General features: G+C 38.7%; 2 protein-coding genes across 2 annotated transcripts; one reads left to right on the top strand and one right to left on the bottom strand.

Moving 5' to 3' along the window:
* The first annotated feature begins 204 nt into the window (after positions 1 to 204).
* Positions 205 to 4,070, top strand: LOC127771079 (protein RETICULATA-RELATED 1, chloroplastic-like). Its single transcript, XM_052296899.1, has 8 exons — positions 205 to 727; positions 817 to 915; positions 1,001 to 1,221; positions 1,436 to 1,505; positions 1,637 to 1,716; positions 1,922 to 1,986; positions 2,362 to 2,557; positions 3,350 to 4,070. The coding sequence occupies exons 1-7, from the start codon at positions 260 to 262 to the stop codon at positions 2,553 to 2,555; spliced, it is 1,197 nt and encodes a 398-aa protein (XP_052152859.1). The 5' UTR covers positions 205 to 259; the 3' UTR covers positions 2,556 to 2,557; positions 3,350 to 4,070.
* On the bottom strand, positions 4,055 to 8,615 carry LOC127771078 (probable metal-nicotianamine transporter YSL13). Its single transcript, XM_052296897.1, has 6 exons — positions 8,093 to 8,615; positions 6,181 to 6,344; positions 5,991 to 6,088; positions 5,745 to 5,879; positions 5,449 to 5,638; positions 4,055 to 5,377 (listed from the first exon to the last, which is right to left on the bottom strand). The coding sequence occupies exons 1-6, from the start codon at positions 8,565 to 8,567 to the stop codon at positions 4,262 to 4,264; spliced, it is 2,178 nt and encodes a 725-aa protein (XP_052152857.1). The 5' UTR covers positions 8,568 to 8,615; the 3' UTR covers positions 4,055 to 4,261.
* Positions 8,616 to 15,960: the final 7,345 nt, after the last annotated feature.

Consider the following 15,960-nt stretch of genomic DNA (forward strand, 5'->3'; position numbering starts at 1 on the left):
TAGATTATTATTACTGATTACTTCCTTCGTCCTTATATTTTATGATAGAAAGAATAGCTGCTTGATAATAATAAAATAAAATTAAATACCTTTATAAATAAAGTACTATCTATGTCCTAAAATATAACAATTTTTAGTTATGAATCTGAACATATAATTATCTAAATTCGTACTTAAAAAATACTGGTTGGAACAGTCCAAACTTGCGAAAACCTTAAAACCCTCGCATCCAGCCGCGGCAGCCGCTGCTTCCGCTACCATGGCCTTCGCCGCCTCCCCTTCCCTCTCCTCCCTCGCCGCCGCCTCCTCCTCCTCCTCCGCGGCCTCCGCCGCCGCCGTCGCGATCTCCTCCTCCTCCTCCCCATCAAACCCCTCTCGCGAGCTCTCACCCAGGCTATTCTCCCCACTGCCCCCCAAACCCCATTCCCTCTCCTGCTCCAGGCCACAAGCCCCACGCGCCACCACCGGCGACGGATCGGGCGCCGCGGGGGACCGCGGGAGCGGCTCCGGAGGAAACAGCGGCAAGGGTGGAGGCGGCGGCAGCGGCAGCGGCGGCGGCGACGACGACGACGACTACGAGGAGGCCGAGTTCGGGCCCCTGCTCGGGTTCGATGAGGTGCTGCGCCTCGCCGCGGCACGCGGCGTCTCGCTCCCGGCCGACATGATGGAGGCGGCCAAGGATGCTGGCATCCGGGAAGTCCTGTTGCTCCGCTACTTCGATCTGCAGGTAATCCGAATTGCAGAAGAATTGTTTGTGAGAAGGTAGAAAAAAAATGTTTGTAAGAATGTAGTTTCGTGCCCCTTTTTATATCTTAGGCAGGGCCATGGCCTCTAGCCGCGATGATCCGGGCATTCTCGATGCTCCGCAACCGAATGCTAGCCGACCCATCATTCCTCTTCAAAGTTGGAACAGAGGTGCGCGCGTGATTGGTTTGTTGTTTAAGCTGAGGAGTTTCGATTGTAGTCCTACGGAGTGTTGAGGATTTTGCATTCGATGCAGGTTGTGATTGACTCGTGCTGCGCCACGTTTGCGGAGGTGCAGAAGAGGGGGGAGGATTTCTGGGCGGAGTTTGAGCTGTACGCCGCAGACCTTCTAGTGGGAGTGGTAGTTGATATTGCACTTGTGGGGCTGTTGGCTCCGTACGTGAGATTTGGAAAGGCATCTGCTTCGACTGGTCCTTTTGGGAGATTCAACAGGATGGCTGGATCTTTGCCAAGCAGGTTAAAAGTTATTTCTTCTGTTACTAAGTGCCTATAGAAATTGGTAGTGAATTATGGAAATAAACTAAAATAAACATTTGTCTAGTTTGTTGTTCCATGGAACATAGCGTGAGAAAGAATGAAACAGTGCAGTTGTTCATGTTGTGAGTCCGCAACTGCAGCAGCAGTAGTATTAATTGGATTTTGGTTTCATTCTGTTTGGACTCTCTTGCAGTGTTTTTGAAGCTGAAAGGCCAGGCTGCAGATTCACAGTTCAGCAAAGAATTGGAACATTCTTTTATAAGGTAGCAAATCTTATATGATATGTGTTTATCCTGAATTTGGATTGATCTATATCAGATTTATAATTTCTAACTGCTGGAGCATCATCACACTGTTTTTGGATTGGCCCAACTGCTTATCGTTTTATTTGCAGGGTGTCTTGTATGGCTCGGTTGGATTTGTATGTGGTATCATTGGTCAAGGAATTGCCAATATGATAATGACTGCCAAGAGGTACTGTCTATGATATTGTTCTTTTGTCCAAAATTTGTAATATTTTTGTTCAATCGTACACTAATTCCATAATCAGTCCATATGCTGTACTTTCATAGATATGCCATGTTGTGTTCATGCTATTGTTGATGAACATTTTTATGGATTATATTTTCTGCTTTGTTGACTGTGTTATGCTGTATTGCTGTTTCTTTTTTTTTTTCAGGAGTGTCAAAAAATCAGATGAGGATATCCCTGTCCCTCCACTAATTAAAAGTGCTGCTCTATGGGGTATGACTACCATCTGTTTCTATTTGTATTACTTTATTTGGTCCAAGTTATATGCACAAACAGATAGATGTTTCGATGCGATGATGTCTACTAGAGAGGCATCCATCAGCAGATTTAACATAGAGAGGGGCTTATATCTTTATTTAATGGCTGAAGTTTCTGCTAACTTTGGTTTATGATGTATTTCAATATTTATGTCCTATGTCAGATAAGATATGCTAAGATAGCAAAAGTTCATATTATTCTTTTTCCTACTACAGCAATTGCTTATGTTATCTTTACGTGTGAACTAGCATAAGGCACGTTCTTTATTCCTGTATTCATCTGACAATTGTTTTAATTAATATTCATCTGACAAGTTGTATTGACATATAGGTGTGTTCCTTGCTGTATCATCTAATACGCGCTATCAGATCATCAATGGTCTGGAGCGAGTAGTTGAGACATCACCTATTGCGAAACGTGTGCCACCTGTTGCAATGGCTTTCACTGTTGGTGTCCGTTTTGCCAACAATATCTATGGTGGGATGCAGTTCGTTGATTGGGCACGATGGAGTGGTGTTCAATAATGGTGAGTACTCCTGTTTGAACTGTTTTTTTTTTATCAAATATTATTTGAAATCTTGAGGTTGCTTGCAAAAAAGGAAACTTACCTTTGTTCGGAGTAGTCATTTTGCGCATGTATGCAATGTAGACTATATCTGTATATCTGCTGATGTACAGGAATCTCTCTTTGTAAAAAGTAGCATTCCTTCATTTGCAGTAGTAGATAATCTGAATTTAAGTCTTAGTGCCTCCATTTCTTCAAGATAGCCCTAGATCGTCAGGGCTAGCATGAACTGACAAAATTTTATGTTAAATCCGTAGTTAGAAGAGTACAATTGTGTGTGTGTGTGTGTGTGTATGTGGTTTTTTTTTTTTTTTGTTGCATGGGAGAAGAGTACAATTGTTGATGCGTAAAGTCAGGTATGGCATGGGTATCTTGAGTGGTTGCACAAACTGTAGGCACGGTGTAGCTGGCCAATCTGCAACTTTGGGCCTCAAGCATATGTCTTCTACTATGGATAATCTGGAACTATGAAACGACGGTCGAAATGAAAGCTAAAAACCTGAAAGCCTGTGGTCTGAAAATACTTGTGGTTGCAACTTCTAGAGATTTTTCAATGTCATTTAAATACTTGGTAGATGATTAACATTTAAATTTAGTCAACAGCTGCTATATTTAAATATATATTCATACCTAGCTTATGTTTACCTTGGAAAATAAGAGTAAGATCAACTCTGTGTACTAGTAGCTCAGTTGTCTATTTGTCTTGCATCATTTCCAAGATTTTGGACTAGCTCTAATTATTTAATTTTGCAGCTTATGAAACAGCATTTTATTTTTGCCTCAAGCATGAAAAATGGGCGAAGCTTTTGCTTTCTGTTCTTTACATTCTTTGGGACAGAAGAAGCAGCAACAGCAGCAGCTATGTGGAACAGTGGAGGCTAGGAACTCATTTGCTTGTTTGAAGAGCGTATGAAGCACGTCGCATCACAAGGTTGGCATGCATGTGCCAAAAAAATATTTTATTTTAACTGCTCCCTCCCTTGTTTAGCTGTTTGGGACAAACATGAAAGTTGTTCATCAAATGTGCATTAATGATTGATACAACACTTTTGTCTTACAGCAAGTAAGGACCGGATATGTCCCTCAAATAATTTCTCTGTTTCGTGCTATGCATGTGTGGAGTACATCTATGTCTTGGGGTATTGCCAAATTTTGGGTCCACCTGTTCGTCGAATTTGTAGGTGACGAGTGAGGCGGAGAGGCATAAGACTGATGATGAAGCAGATAGGGGAGAAACTGGATAATCAGATTCTGGAGGCAGATAGGTCATGCTCGTGCACATTTTGTACATGCATGGCTCGCCTGGCGCTGGAGCACCTGAATCAGCGCTAGTGTTGTGCACTCTCTTTCAGTTTCAACTTCAGACGAGTACTCGAGTGAAGGACACAGGTACAATTGACAACAATCTTACTGCAACTTAAGCCTATCATCATGCATATGCATCCAGAGCAGATCAGATCGCAGAGAATAACGTAAACAGATAATTTATTCCCATTCTTGTCTCGTACACACTTATTTATCTACTATCGTATAGTATGCCACACTTCATTGGATTCTTACTGACATGGATCTGCTGGAAAAAAAAAGAAAATTATCCAATATATACACGGGCTAATGTAATAATGTTCAACTGAATCTTTTCTTCATCAGAATCGTTGTTGCAACTTATTTTCCCAATGTTGTAAGAAAAGCATCCACTTTGTCATTCGTCCTTCTCGACAGAAACTTCATGCAGATTGGAGGCTTCACCTTGGCAAGAGCAAGCACCGACTGAGGCAAAACCCAAATTCCATCACCACATATCATGCCTGAAGCGACTGCAGGTCCATACGTGTCTGCTTTCGCCCTGTCCACTCGTTGCCAGACAAACAATATGACTGTCCCGATGAACATATCAATCGCGAAATATGATCCTATGTAGAAAGGTATCGCCATAGCCATCGGGATCGGTATAAACCTTGACACCTTCTTTGGCACAAGATCTCTTATCAGGTTGACGACAATTGCAGCAGCAAAGAACGCGTAACAGAGATTGAGGCAGTTCTTTGGAAGCGAGGAGAAGCCATCAACACCTAGTATCGCTATGCTCCGGAAGACGGCAGCATTTGGCGCTGGGTAATCGCTGCCACTGATGCCAATATTATCAAAGGCCTTGTAGAAAAGCCAGAACACACAGGGAGCAATGACACAGCCCATTGCAGTGCCAATGACTTGGCTGACGAACATTGACCTGGGTGAGGCCAGTGTGAGGTACCCTGTTTTGAAGTCCTGCATCAGGTCAGCAGCAGTAGACACAATGTTCATCATCACACCACAGGCAGCCAGGCCAGCAAGAACACCACCATGTGAAGCACCGGTCCATGCACCAAATGCAAAGATTGCAAGCTTTCCATAGGTTGTAACAAGAGACCAGTCAGTGAGGCCGGTTCCGTAGGCATTGCAGAAGGCAAGAATTGGCGCGACGATATAGGCTACCAAGATTTGGTACCACTTCAGCTGTGGGATTATCTGCGGGACAGTACCGATAGAAATGGCAGCAACAACAGCATAGCCTCCATATGCAACGTACCATGGAATTTGATCTTTGACAAAGAGTTCGTTGCGCCGCTCCTCGTCGTATGAGACAGCTGCAGTAGTGGTAACCATGCTATCATCAGAGACTGGAAGTGTACTAGCATTTTTCTTCTTGATTTGAGATCTTAGCGAGAAGGCTGTGAGAATAATCATCTTGAGAAAGTTGTAGAGGCCATCCCCAAGAATCAAGGCAATGGCTATGAAGACCTGTAACAACAACTGGACTTAGTAGCAGAAAAGCTCAGTAATAAGCATTCTATATAAGAACGTATTCTCACCCGGTACCCTTGCATTCCATGAAGACTACCGTCAGGGAGAACAGCAGAAAACCAATCTCCCCTTTTCTTGGCTATGAGAGGCCACATGATGCCCCATGAAAGGATCCCTCCAAGGAGAACAGATACGTTAACAATGTGTGGGCAAATCATTCCCACTCCGACATAAGTAGGTGAGAAGTCAAAGAAGAACCTTCAAAAGAAAAACAATGTTCATATAAGAGTAGAACGGAAAAGAATGCGGTTTTCAGAACTAAAAAATGATGTTGGATGAGTTCTTGCAGGGTTGCAATCTTTACTTGTGTTGGAAAGCTTGAAGGCCTAGTGATGGGAATTTATGGAATCCGCAATCATCGGTAGCTGTGTAGAACCACTGAAAGAAACCCCAGAAGAAGCTGAGGATGAAGAATATACCGAGTTTCTTTACTTGCTTCCTGAAAAAAAAGCAGGCAAATACCAATATAAATCACACCATGCATATCTGAAGAGCGCACATAGATGAACATGGAGTCATGGACAAATGAGGGTAGGTATTCAATATTTACGCTGCAATCTTGGCTCCATGGGGCGTGTGAAAGCCGTTTATGAGGAAGGCAGTTGCAGTGCCGCTTGGATAAGTTAGCTTGTAGTCAATGATCATAACCTGAAGAGGTGTTGAATTTGGTTAAAATGATGTCCACATGACCATATGGTTGCTTAAAGAAAAAATGGATGGAGGATATAGAATAACTTGACCTTTCTCAAAGGCACAAGACCAAAGAGCCCAATGAAGCTGACCAAGAACAGAAAACCAATTATCCATCCTAGATGGGGATTTTTTATGTTTTGAGCATTATTTGCCTCGGTTCCCAGCCCAGCGATTCTTTCACTCATGGCCAATATGTAGTTACCAAAGCCGCCTGAAATAAATGGAGAAGTTACCATGTGAAATAAGTACTCCATGTCTCCATCCGATTCATATTATAAGCCGTTTAATTTTTTGTTAGTCAAACTTTTTTAGTTTTGACCAAGTTTATAACAAAATAAAAATATCATGAAAATACATTCAATATTAGATTTAATAAAATTAATTTGATATTTTAGATATTACGAATTTTTTCTATAAACTTAATCAAACTTAAAAAAATTTGGTTAGGAAAAAAGTCAAACGACTTATAATATAAAACGGAGGGAGAAATATAAATTGATTTAAATAGAAAACCTTTGTATATATTCTATATTATTAAAACAAAGTCTAAAAAAAATATATAATATGTTAAAAAACTCTTGTCTTATCCGCATTAGACAAAATGAAGTAAAAAAGAATTCAGAATTTCAATATCTTTTAGTTTGTACAAAACCCCTGTCTTGTTTTCCACATCGTAATTTTATCCTCCATCTATATACAACTTTCTTGTCATTTCTTCTTTTTGGTTGAATATAATAAATAATATACATCTGAAACCCAACCTAACGTATAAAGAATGAATATTTATCGATAATGCTCAGGAAGAAAGAAGGGGTCATCTTTTTATTTTTATTCCACCCTTATGTACCCTTCTTTGCATTTTTTCTAAAGCCTGTTCAACCTCATATCACCTAGAACAAGTCCATCTAATATATGGACCAAAGAGAGACTATTTCTTCTGGATCCAAAATTAATAAAATAAACAAATCAATTTTTTTTCAATTTTAAAATAAGGAATAAATCATGTATACATCTAAACAACCCTTTCATAAATCCAAACAAACTTTTCATAAATCCAAGCAAACTTTTCGTAAATCCAAGCAAACTTTTCGTAAATTCAAATTGCTTATTTCTACACTGATTTTTGATAGAATACTAGACTAGCTATGCTAATGTTGACTTACAGTTTTGTTTTGATACTATAACAAGCACTTAAAGTATTGGTAGAAAAATGAGCTTAGCTTCATAAATTTTTTATATTTTTTGGTGTTTTCTGGTTTTCGGTCCTTGTACAGCTTCTACTCTCAATTAGTCCCTTTGGACTGAAGAAAAAATGAACACGGACTGGTGATGGGAACCTCATTTTCAGTTGTCTAGTACTACTGCCCATCGTCAATATTAATACTTAATTTTAATCTATTTGATCATTACTCCAGTAGATTAAATGATAATAGCATGTCACAGTCTCGCAGACTCTTCCTTTAAGAAATAAAAGCTGGTAGAAACAGAAGACCTTGTACATAAAAAATTGTAGCAATTGAGAAATACTGGTACTATATGTCTATATCTGAACTTTGTTACTTCCAAGCATGTCGCTCTTCATCATTTGGAATATTGACCGTGACCAGCCCGCGAAAAAAACCATTTCGCTATTTTGGCCTATCTAGAAGTAACTACTAGCGGATATATTTTCGTACTTTTTCCGATATATTTTAATATACTATATGCACCCACTGATCCAATAACACAAAGAACAAAATAAAGGACTAAGATGGACAATCAGTAGTAAAATAGATCGCCTCCAACAAAATGGACTAAGACAGACAATCAGTAGTAAATTAGATCGCCTCTGGTTAAAAGAAAAGGTAAGTTTAAATCGCCATGAAAAGGAAGAATTTTCTACAGCAGCGAAATTGATGGACAAGATAGCACAAGAATCGGAGAATACTGGTAAAGGGTACGATGTGAAAAAGGATTTACCGCTGAAGGCGATGTCGTAGCCGGCGACGACGCAGGTCTGGATGACGGTGTTCTCCTGGCGCGTGAACGGCTGCCGGAGGAGCCCCACCCTCTCGATGGCCGCCGTCCAGAGGCGGACGAAGAAGAAGCCGAGGAGGCCGGCGGAGACGTTGAGCGACGGGATGATGCCGGTGGTGAGGTTCAGCTTCATCACGATGACGCTGAACATGATGACCAGGAAGAAGCTCACCACGAACGCGCGCACCGTCAGCTGCTCCCGCCACGACGGCACGGGCCTGTCCGCGAACACGCGCTCCACCGACGGCGCCGCCGCCTCCTCCGCCGCCGCGGCGGCCCCGTCTCGGGACGGCCCCGGCACACGGTCGCCGCTGGGCTTGCCCCGCCGACGGAGCTCGCTCGCCTCCACCATCTCCACGTCGGCGGCCGTCGGCGTCGCGCCGCCGTGGGCCTCGCTCGGCGTAGGAACGGTCGCCATGGGAGCAGTGGCTGGAGCTGACTGTCTCTGTTCCACTTAAAAGGCTTCCAGCTCCAGCCGGCAAGGAGCACGCGTGGGCCGTTGGATTATATGAGGGGATGGGCCCCAATTCGATGACACTGACGGGCCGGTCAAGATAACGATGACGTGGCCGTTGGACCGACGGCTGGTGAAATTGGTGATTTGACGAGTAACTGACGGCTGAGTGACGTAGCCTTCACAGGACACGGTGGACGGGATTAATACTCCCTCCGTCTAAACAAAACCCAATCCTAAATTTATGTTTCCAGGTTCAAACCTAGATTGAATTTGTTTTAGGACAAAGAAAATAGGCGAGATTTACAGTCTCAATTATAATGAAAACTAGATGATACCCGCGCGTTGCTGCGGGTCATTGTGTGAACTGTATGATTGAAGAAAATGTTTAAAAATAAAGCCAATCAATCTAACAGGGTCATGTGTAAGTTCAAATGACCTTTATGTTGTTCACATGCTACATGAACCATATGGCAGGAAGAAAAGCAAAAAGAAAAATTGTACGTTTGGTTTTAATCAGATATTAAATACAAATGTTCTCGCTAATCTGGTAGGAATTGCATAGGTGAAGCAATAATTATTCGCTGCAATATATGAACAGATGTCAATCCATATTGTGAGAACAGGTACTGATGTTCCACTGTGGTTGCTGTAAACATTGAAAAAACACGTATTGACTATATTTCCATCCAATGGTCTGGTTCTGGACTGAAACAATTCACGTTTAGCTTGAAAAAACAACAGTGCAGTACTGCAGTGTGCACATTTATAGCAGATTGGGGGTAGTGAAGAAAGGATTCAATTCAAAAAATAAAATGTGTTACCCATCAAAGATGGATAAGGTAATTTTTACAAAAATCTGTACCTGTCTGATTATTATATAATAAAATGATGGTTAGATTTGCGATTTGCTACACATTATAGATGGAACCTCCTCCTTCTATATTCAATGAAAACGGCACACCGTTCAAAAAAAAAAAAGATGAAACCTCAAATACTGAATTATTTGATCGATTGCTCGTGATCCATAACAGGACAATGCCTTTCACCGTCATTCTTGTTCCAAATGCAACAAAATTGCGTATCAGAATCAGAATTTACACAGAAAACGCAGATAAATTTTCAACCCAAATTGCAATATAGGCAATTCTGACTTCAGAAAAATAGGAGCACATGTACACAAATAAGAAGGGGTACAGTAAGGAAGGAGAGTGAGAGGAATGAAAATGACACCTGCTTGGTCGCCAATGCATCCGAAGTTCCAAACGGGATTGGTGATGCTGGCGCATGGTCACGGAAGATGCAAGTTAGGAGAACACAAGCAATCCAATTTATAGACAAACATTATCATCATATGAGGAGGCGATCAGACTGGGGAACAAAGGGAGAGGAAGTGGCGCCACACACTGATGCATGGGCGTTTGACTCGACGGTTTCCACATCTGGAGAGAACTCGAGGAGACAATTCAGCTGCATGGGAGGTGGTGCCGAGCCAAGGGAGAGGAAGCGAAGCGGTGGGGGAGGAGGGGCGCGACGGGGGTAGGAGAAGAGGGGAGGGGGCGATTCCCCTAGCCGGCACGTGAGGAGCTCAAGCGCCGGGGGTGCGGGGAGGAGCTGGTGTGGCGGCGTGGTGCTTTCGCGGGAGAAGACACCGAACAGGCTAGTGCGGCGGGGAAGAGAGGGAGGACGACGGAATGGGCTTTTTCTTGGGCTTTCCCGTGTGGGCTATCCTAAACAGGATCCATGTCTTTGGGATTTGACTGTGATAAGCCAGATATAGACCGTTGAGATTTGATCTGATGGCTATCGGTTATTTGGATGACGTGGATTAACAGCAATGCAGGAAATTGGGTAATAACTACACTAAGTGGATCACTTGTATAGATATATAGGATAACTACACTAAGTCGGATCACTTGTATAGATATATAGGATATTGGTTACCACTTACCACCTAACATTACTTCATTCGCCCCGAAATATGTATAGCAGCTAAAAACTATTTTTAGGATCTATCTATCTATTATATTATTAAAACAGCTTTGAAAGAAAGCACCACGTTCGCTGTGAGGGCTAAAAATTCCCACATTAATTGGAGAAAAGAAAAAAAAGGAGAGTCCAAGTAGAAATACAATCTAAAAATAGCTGAAATTCGGAATTAAAAAATAAGCAATATTGAAAGAAGTTTCCATATAAAAACCCAATATGAGATTTATCAAAATTCAAAATAAAAATAAAATAAAAACCAAAATTAGAAAAGGAAAGAAGAGTCCAAGTAGAAATACAATTTAAAAATAGCTAAAATTCGGAATTAAAAATTAGCAATATTGAAAGAAATTTTCATATAAGAACCCAATACGAGATTAATCAAAATTCGAAATAAAAATAAATTAAAAGCCAAAATTAGAAAAGGAAACGCGAGTCCAAGTAGGAATACAATTTAAAAATAGCTGAAATTCGGAATTAAAAATAATAAATATTAAAAGAACAGTCCATATAAGAACCCAATACGAGATTAATTAAAATTCGGAATAAAAAGAAAAATAAATCCGAAATTAAGGCAAAAGAAAATAAAGAAGAGTTCAAGTAGGAATACAATTTAAAATTAGCTGAAATTCGGAATTAAAAATAAGCAATATTGAAAGAAGAATCAATATAAGGACCCAATACGAGATTAATTAAAATTTTGAATAAAAATATAATAATATCCAAAATTAGAAAAACTAAAAGAGAGTTCAAGTATAAATACAATTTTGAAACAACTGAAGTTGAAAATAAGAAATAAAAACATTAAAAGAACACAATATGGTATTAACTAATTTTTTTAGAAAAAATAAATTCTGAAATTAGAAAAAAAGATTTCAATTAGGAATAAAATTTATAAATAACTAAAATTAGTGATAAAAATAAAGACTATTGAAAAAAAAGACCATCTAAAACACACGACGAGATAAATTAAGTAACAGGCCTATAAATAAGTAGAGTTGGTGGCGGTTGATATGGCATATAAAAATTGTTAATGAAACACCAAATAGAATCCTAATGACGATTAAAAGGAGGGACGTCAGGTAGGACGTGAAGCAAACAAGTAAAGCGGTTGCCGGGACTTCTAGAAAGTAAAAAGAAAAAAAACCACATTGATAATTATTTTCGATTTTTAAAATCTTAATGACAATAAAAAGGAGAAGCAGCGGGCGGGGTGTATAAGAGTACAGTTGCAGAGCCTCCGACGGTTGACGGGACTTCCAGAAAATAAAAAATAAATTGCAATGATAGTTATGTTCGATTTTTAGAATCACAATGAAAATAAAGAGTAGGCGGCAGACGAGGGCTGCAGAGGGGCATAGTGGCATCATTTGATGGGACTTCTAAAAATTATAAAAAATAAAACTACAAGTCCAATTTTTAAAGGTTCGGATCTTCTAAAAAGTAAAAAAAAACCAATAATAATCATGTTCGATTTTAAAATCTCAATGACAATAAAGAAGGGAGGCAGCGGGCGCCGTAGAGGAGCATAATGGCAAAACCGCTGACGGTATGGCGGGACTTCTAGAAAGTAAAAATGAACCCAAACTATAATTATGTTCGATTTTTAAAATCTCAGTGACAATAAAGAGAAGAGATAGTGGACAGGAGTATAATGGCAACGTTTGACAGGACATCTAGAAATTATAAAAACGAAACCCAACGTGACAATAAACTCTAAAAACTATAAAATCCAATTTTTAAAGGCTCTAAGAATAATAAATAGAAATAGTGATAGATCGAGCAAGTAAATAAAGAAGGAAATGACATAAGAGGTAGCAACTGGTGTGATTTTAAAAACTATGTAATTGGAAACACGAGGATGATAAGGTTTGGTCTTTCAAAGTCTTAACATTGAGATAGCTCTTTAATAAATTTTAAGTAAAATTATACTTAAAAAATATATGATTTTTTTCTGCTAGCCGCGTAATTGCGCGGGCTACCCAGCTAGTTAAATTATTAAGACAGCTCGAAAAGAAGGCACCACGTTCGCTGTGGAGGCTAGAAATTCCCATATTAATCGAAGAAAAAGAAAAGAAGAGTCCAAGTAAAAATACAATCTAAAAAATAACTGAAATTCGGAATTAAAAATAAGCAATATTAAAAGAGGAGTTCGTTGTGGAGGCTAGAAATTGCCACATTAATCGAAGAAAAAGAAAAGAAGAGTCCAAGTAAAAATACAATAAAAAAATAACTGAAATTCGGAATTAAAAATAAGCAATATTAAAAGAGGAGTCCGTATAAGAACCCAATACGAGATTAATAAAACCATTGATTACAATTCTAGATTTTAACGGTCTAGATTTGTAGTAGAAAAGATAAGTCCATAGATCTGTATTGTGTACGTCACATACTAGGAGTTTTTGTCCTTTCTATTTCTTTAGCGGTGTACACAGTACACGTATAATCTAATTCAATTACAAACCTACACGGACAAGAGTTGTGCTGCCAAATATACAAAGCTTGCACTGCTGCACATATATATTCTGTAGATTTCAAGCAACAACGATTGGGCTTGAGCGGCAGAACCCAATGATAGAGGGAGCCGATCATAAAAAAAGACATGATATTTACATAGACATTACAATAAACAGATCAATACTTGCAGCCGGCAAATGCATCAAACACCAAAAGTTTCTTTGATGTTTATGAAAGTACAAATGATATCAACATATTGTAATTAGTGTATATTTTTCACAGGAGATGGATTAGTGCAAGCCACTATAAACTGACAGTCAGATTAAATGGTTAGATTATAGTGGATTCACAATTTAAGGTTCATAATTTAACGATTGAGATATAGCACGTATATAGGAATATAGGAATTAGAGTTATTGTGCTAATACAGGAGTACAAAGCGGCCTTGCTCTGCTCGACGGAATAAATTGAGATCCAATTTCAAAACTGTTATAGGTTTGATTCCAGGTGGAAAAAAAAAGCAACAGGAACTAGGTAGGCAGAAAGCCATATACGTGTGCTCATGTAAGTATTATTTTTTCAGTCTATAATCACTTCAAAACTACTTAGAACATACTTTGATATATTTGTTGCCAATAAAAAATGAAGCGACTGTCTCTTTATCTATTTGATCCTTTTTAATCACCAAATGTACACCCAACGATTCAGATGATTTATAAATAACTAAATTTGAAAGAAAATAATAAAGACTATGAAAAGAGAAAACCATCTATAACACAACATGTGAATAATTAAAATTTAAAAAATAAATTATGAAATTATAAAAATAAAAACAAAAGTTTAAGAAAGAATACAATTTATGAATAACAAAAGTTCAAAATAAAAATAAAGAAATATTAAAAGAACAACCGTAACACAACAATGGTAAATGACAATAAAGAGGAAGGGATAACGGGTGAGTCATAAATGAATAGGGTGTAGCAGTTGATGGGATATTTAAAAAACAATAAAACAAAATCAAATGACGATTAGGTTCGATTTTAAAAATCTCAACGACGATTAAAAGAAACAGCAGCGGGCAAGCCGTCAAGGAGCGCAATCATGATGTTTGAAGGGACTTCTAAAAAGTAAAAAAAAACACCAACGATAATCATAACATCATATTTGACTTTTTAAATTCCAATGACAATTAAGACCAGACATCGGGTGGATTGTAGAGCAGTACAATGGTGACATTTCATGTAACTTCTAAAAATATAAATATGGCAACCGACAAGAAAATGAACTACAAATACTATAAGGTCTAAATATCAAAGTTCCAAAGAGGATGAATAAAAGTTGTGACATGTCGGACAATCAAATAAATGAGCGGCAAAAAAGTAAGGGGTGGCGACTTATTGACTTTCAAAAACTAACCCGATGATAATAAGATTCAATCTTTTAACATCGGCTAGATGGCTATTTAACAAAATTAAATAAAACCATGTTTACAAATAGATAATTTTGGATGGGTGCTAGCCGTGCAACAAATAAAAGGGTGACAAAGGAGTAAGGATAGCAATGGATGTGACTTTTAAAAACTACGAAATTAGAAACCCAGGGATGATAATGTTCGATCTTTGAAAGTTCTAAGACAACGAGATAGATATTTAATAAATTTTAAGTAGAATCGTGTGTAAAAATAGATAATTTTGTGGGTACTAACCGCGCAATTGCGCGGGCCATCCAGCTAGTTCAAATTATCTTAAAATATAATTATTTCTTTACTAACCTTGTCACCTCTACCAATCACGAATATTTCCCATTAATTTTCTTCACATATCTTTTTTTCTCAATCAATTATTATCTTACACCACTCAATTACACATATTTTCTTAGTTCTTATGAAACCACTGAAAGTATCTATATTTTACACGGAGAGAGTATGAGCGGACATATAACCTCCACATTTTGAGTACTTACATCCTTCTACTATCATTAAGAAAACTAGTGCTACTTAATTACCAACTCATCCTATTTCCATGCACTTAGTTATACTTAACTAGTGTTTAGTCATTTAATTATAGTTAAAATATGTGTATCTAAGTGAGTTCTTTATTATATGTATTTATTATTATGTTTATATACCATAATATGGATTAAAATTATAAAAATAATATAAATGTGTAAACGAACCTAACAAACTAAACGAGTAGTTCGCGAGCCGGCTCGTTAAGTTCACAAGTTAAGGTGTGTTTGGTTGCCAGTCATACTTTATCACAACTAATGTTAGATAAGTTGTGACAACCATAAAAGTATGGTGGTATCTATATTCTAATGGGATGATCCAAATTTTTAAGGATGGGATGACGTGTCCCGCATATCAATGAGGAAAGAAATGAAATGAATTGGTCCGCCAGACTTTTAGAATATACTCCCTTCATCTCATAAAAAATCAACTAGTACTGGATGTGACACATTCTAGTACTAAGAATATAAACACATCTATATCCAAATTCATTATACTAAAATGTGTCACATCCAGTTCTAGATTTACTTTTTATGGGACGAATGGAGTATCTTACCTGCATCTTGGAGGAATATACATCCTAGGAGCATTCTACCCAACTTTACTCCCAACCAAATAGCTCTAAAAATTGATGGCCTCCTCGAGTCCTCCCATCAACTACCCCAACCCCAACACACACCACTTTTAAAACGGATGGAACACAATCTGTATTACGAATCTGGACATATTTTATCTATTTAAAAGTTATATTTTAGAATGGAGGGAGTGCACTTCATCTTTTCAACCAACTACGTGGAGTTTGCTGCGATATGTAGATGAAAAGAAGGCAGTAAGAGATAACTCAGGCATGGTTTTCCACTAAGCCCAGCGGTGGATTCACCGCCTGGCCAGCACGGCCAACTGCCC

Source organism: Oryza glaberrima, chromosome 4, assembly GCF_000147395.1.
Source record: "Oryza glaberrima chromosome 4, OglaRS2, whole genome shotgun sequence".
In the NCBI taxonomy this organism is placed as follows: Eukaryota; Viridiplantae; Streptophyta; class Magnoliopsida; order Poales; family Poaceae; genus Oryza; species Oryza glaberrima.

What these genes read in the sequence shown, in the direction of transcription:
- LOC127771079 (XM_052296899.1), top strand. Translation starts at nt 260, where the DNA reads ATGGCCTTCGCCGCCTCCCCTTCCCTCTCCTCCCTCGCCGCCGCCTCC. An exon ending in GCTGGATCTTTGCCAAGCAG is followed by an intron (nt 1,222 to 1,435) that starts GTTAAAAGTTAT and finishes ACTCTCTTGCAG; the next exon opens with TGTTTTTGAAGCTGAAAGGC. An exon ending in TTGGAACATTCTTTTATAAG is followed by an intron (nt 1,506 to 1,636) that starts GTAGCAAATCTT and finishes TTTTATTTGCAG; the next exon opens with GGTGTCTTGTATGGCTCGGT.
- LOC127771078 (XM_052296897.1), bottom strand. Translation starts at nt 8,567, where the DNA reads ATGGCGACCGTTCCTACGCCGAGCGAGGCCCACGGCGGCGCGACGCCG. An exon ending in CATGGAGCCAAGATTGCAGC is followed by an intron (nt 5,880 to 5,990) that starts GTAAATATTGAA and finishes CTTTTTTTTCAG; the next exon opens with GAAGCAAGTAAAGAAACTCG. An exon ending in CTTCAAGCTTTCCAACACAA is followed by an intron (nt 5,639 to 5,744) that starts GTAAAGATTGCA and finishes TTTCTTTTGAAG; the next exon opens with GTTCTTCTTTGACTTCTCAC.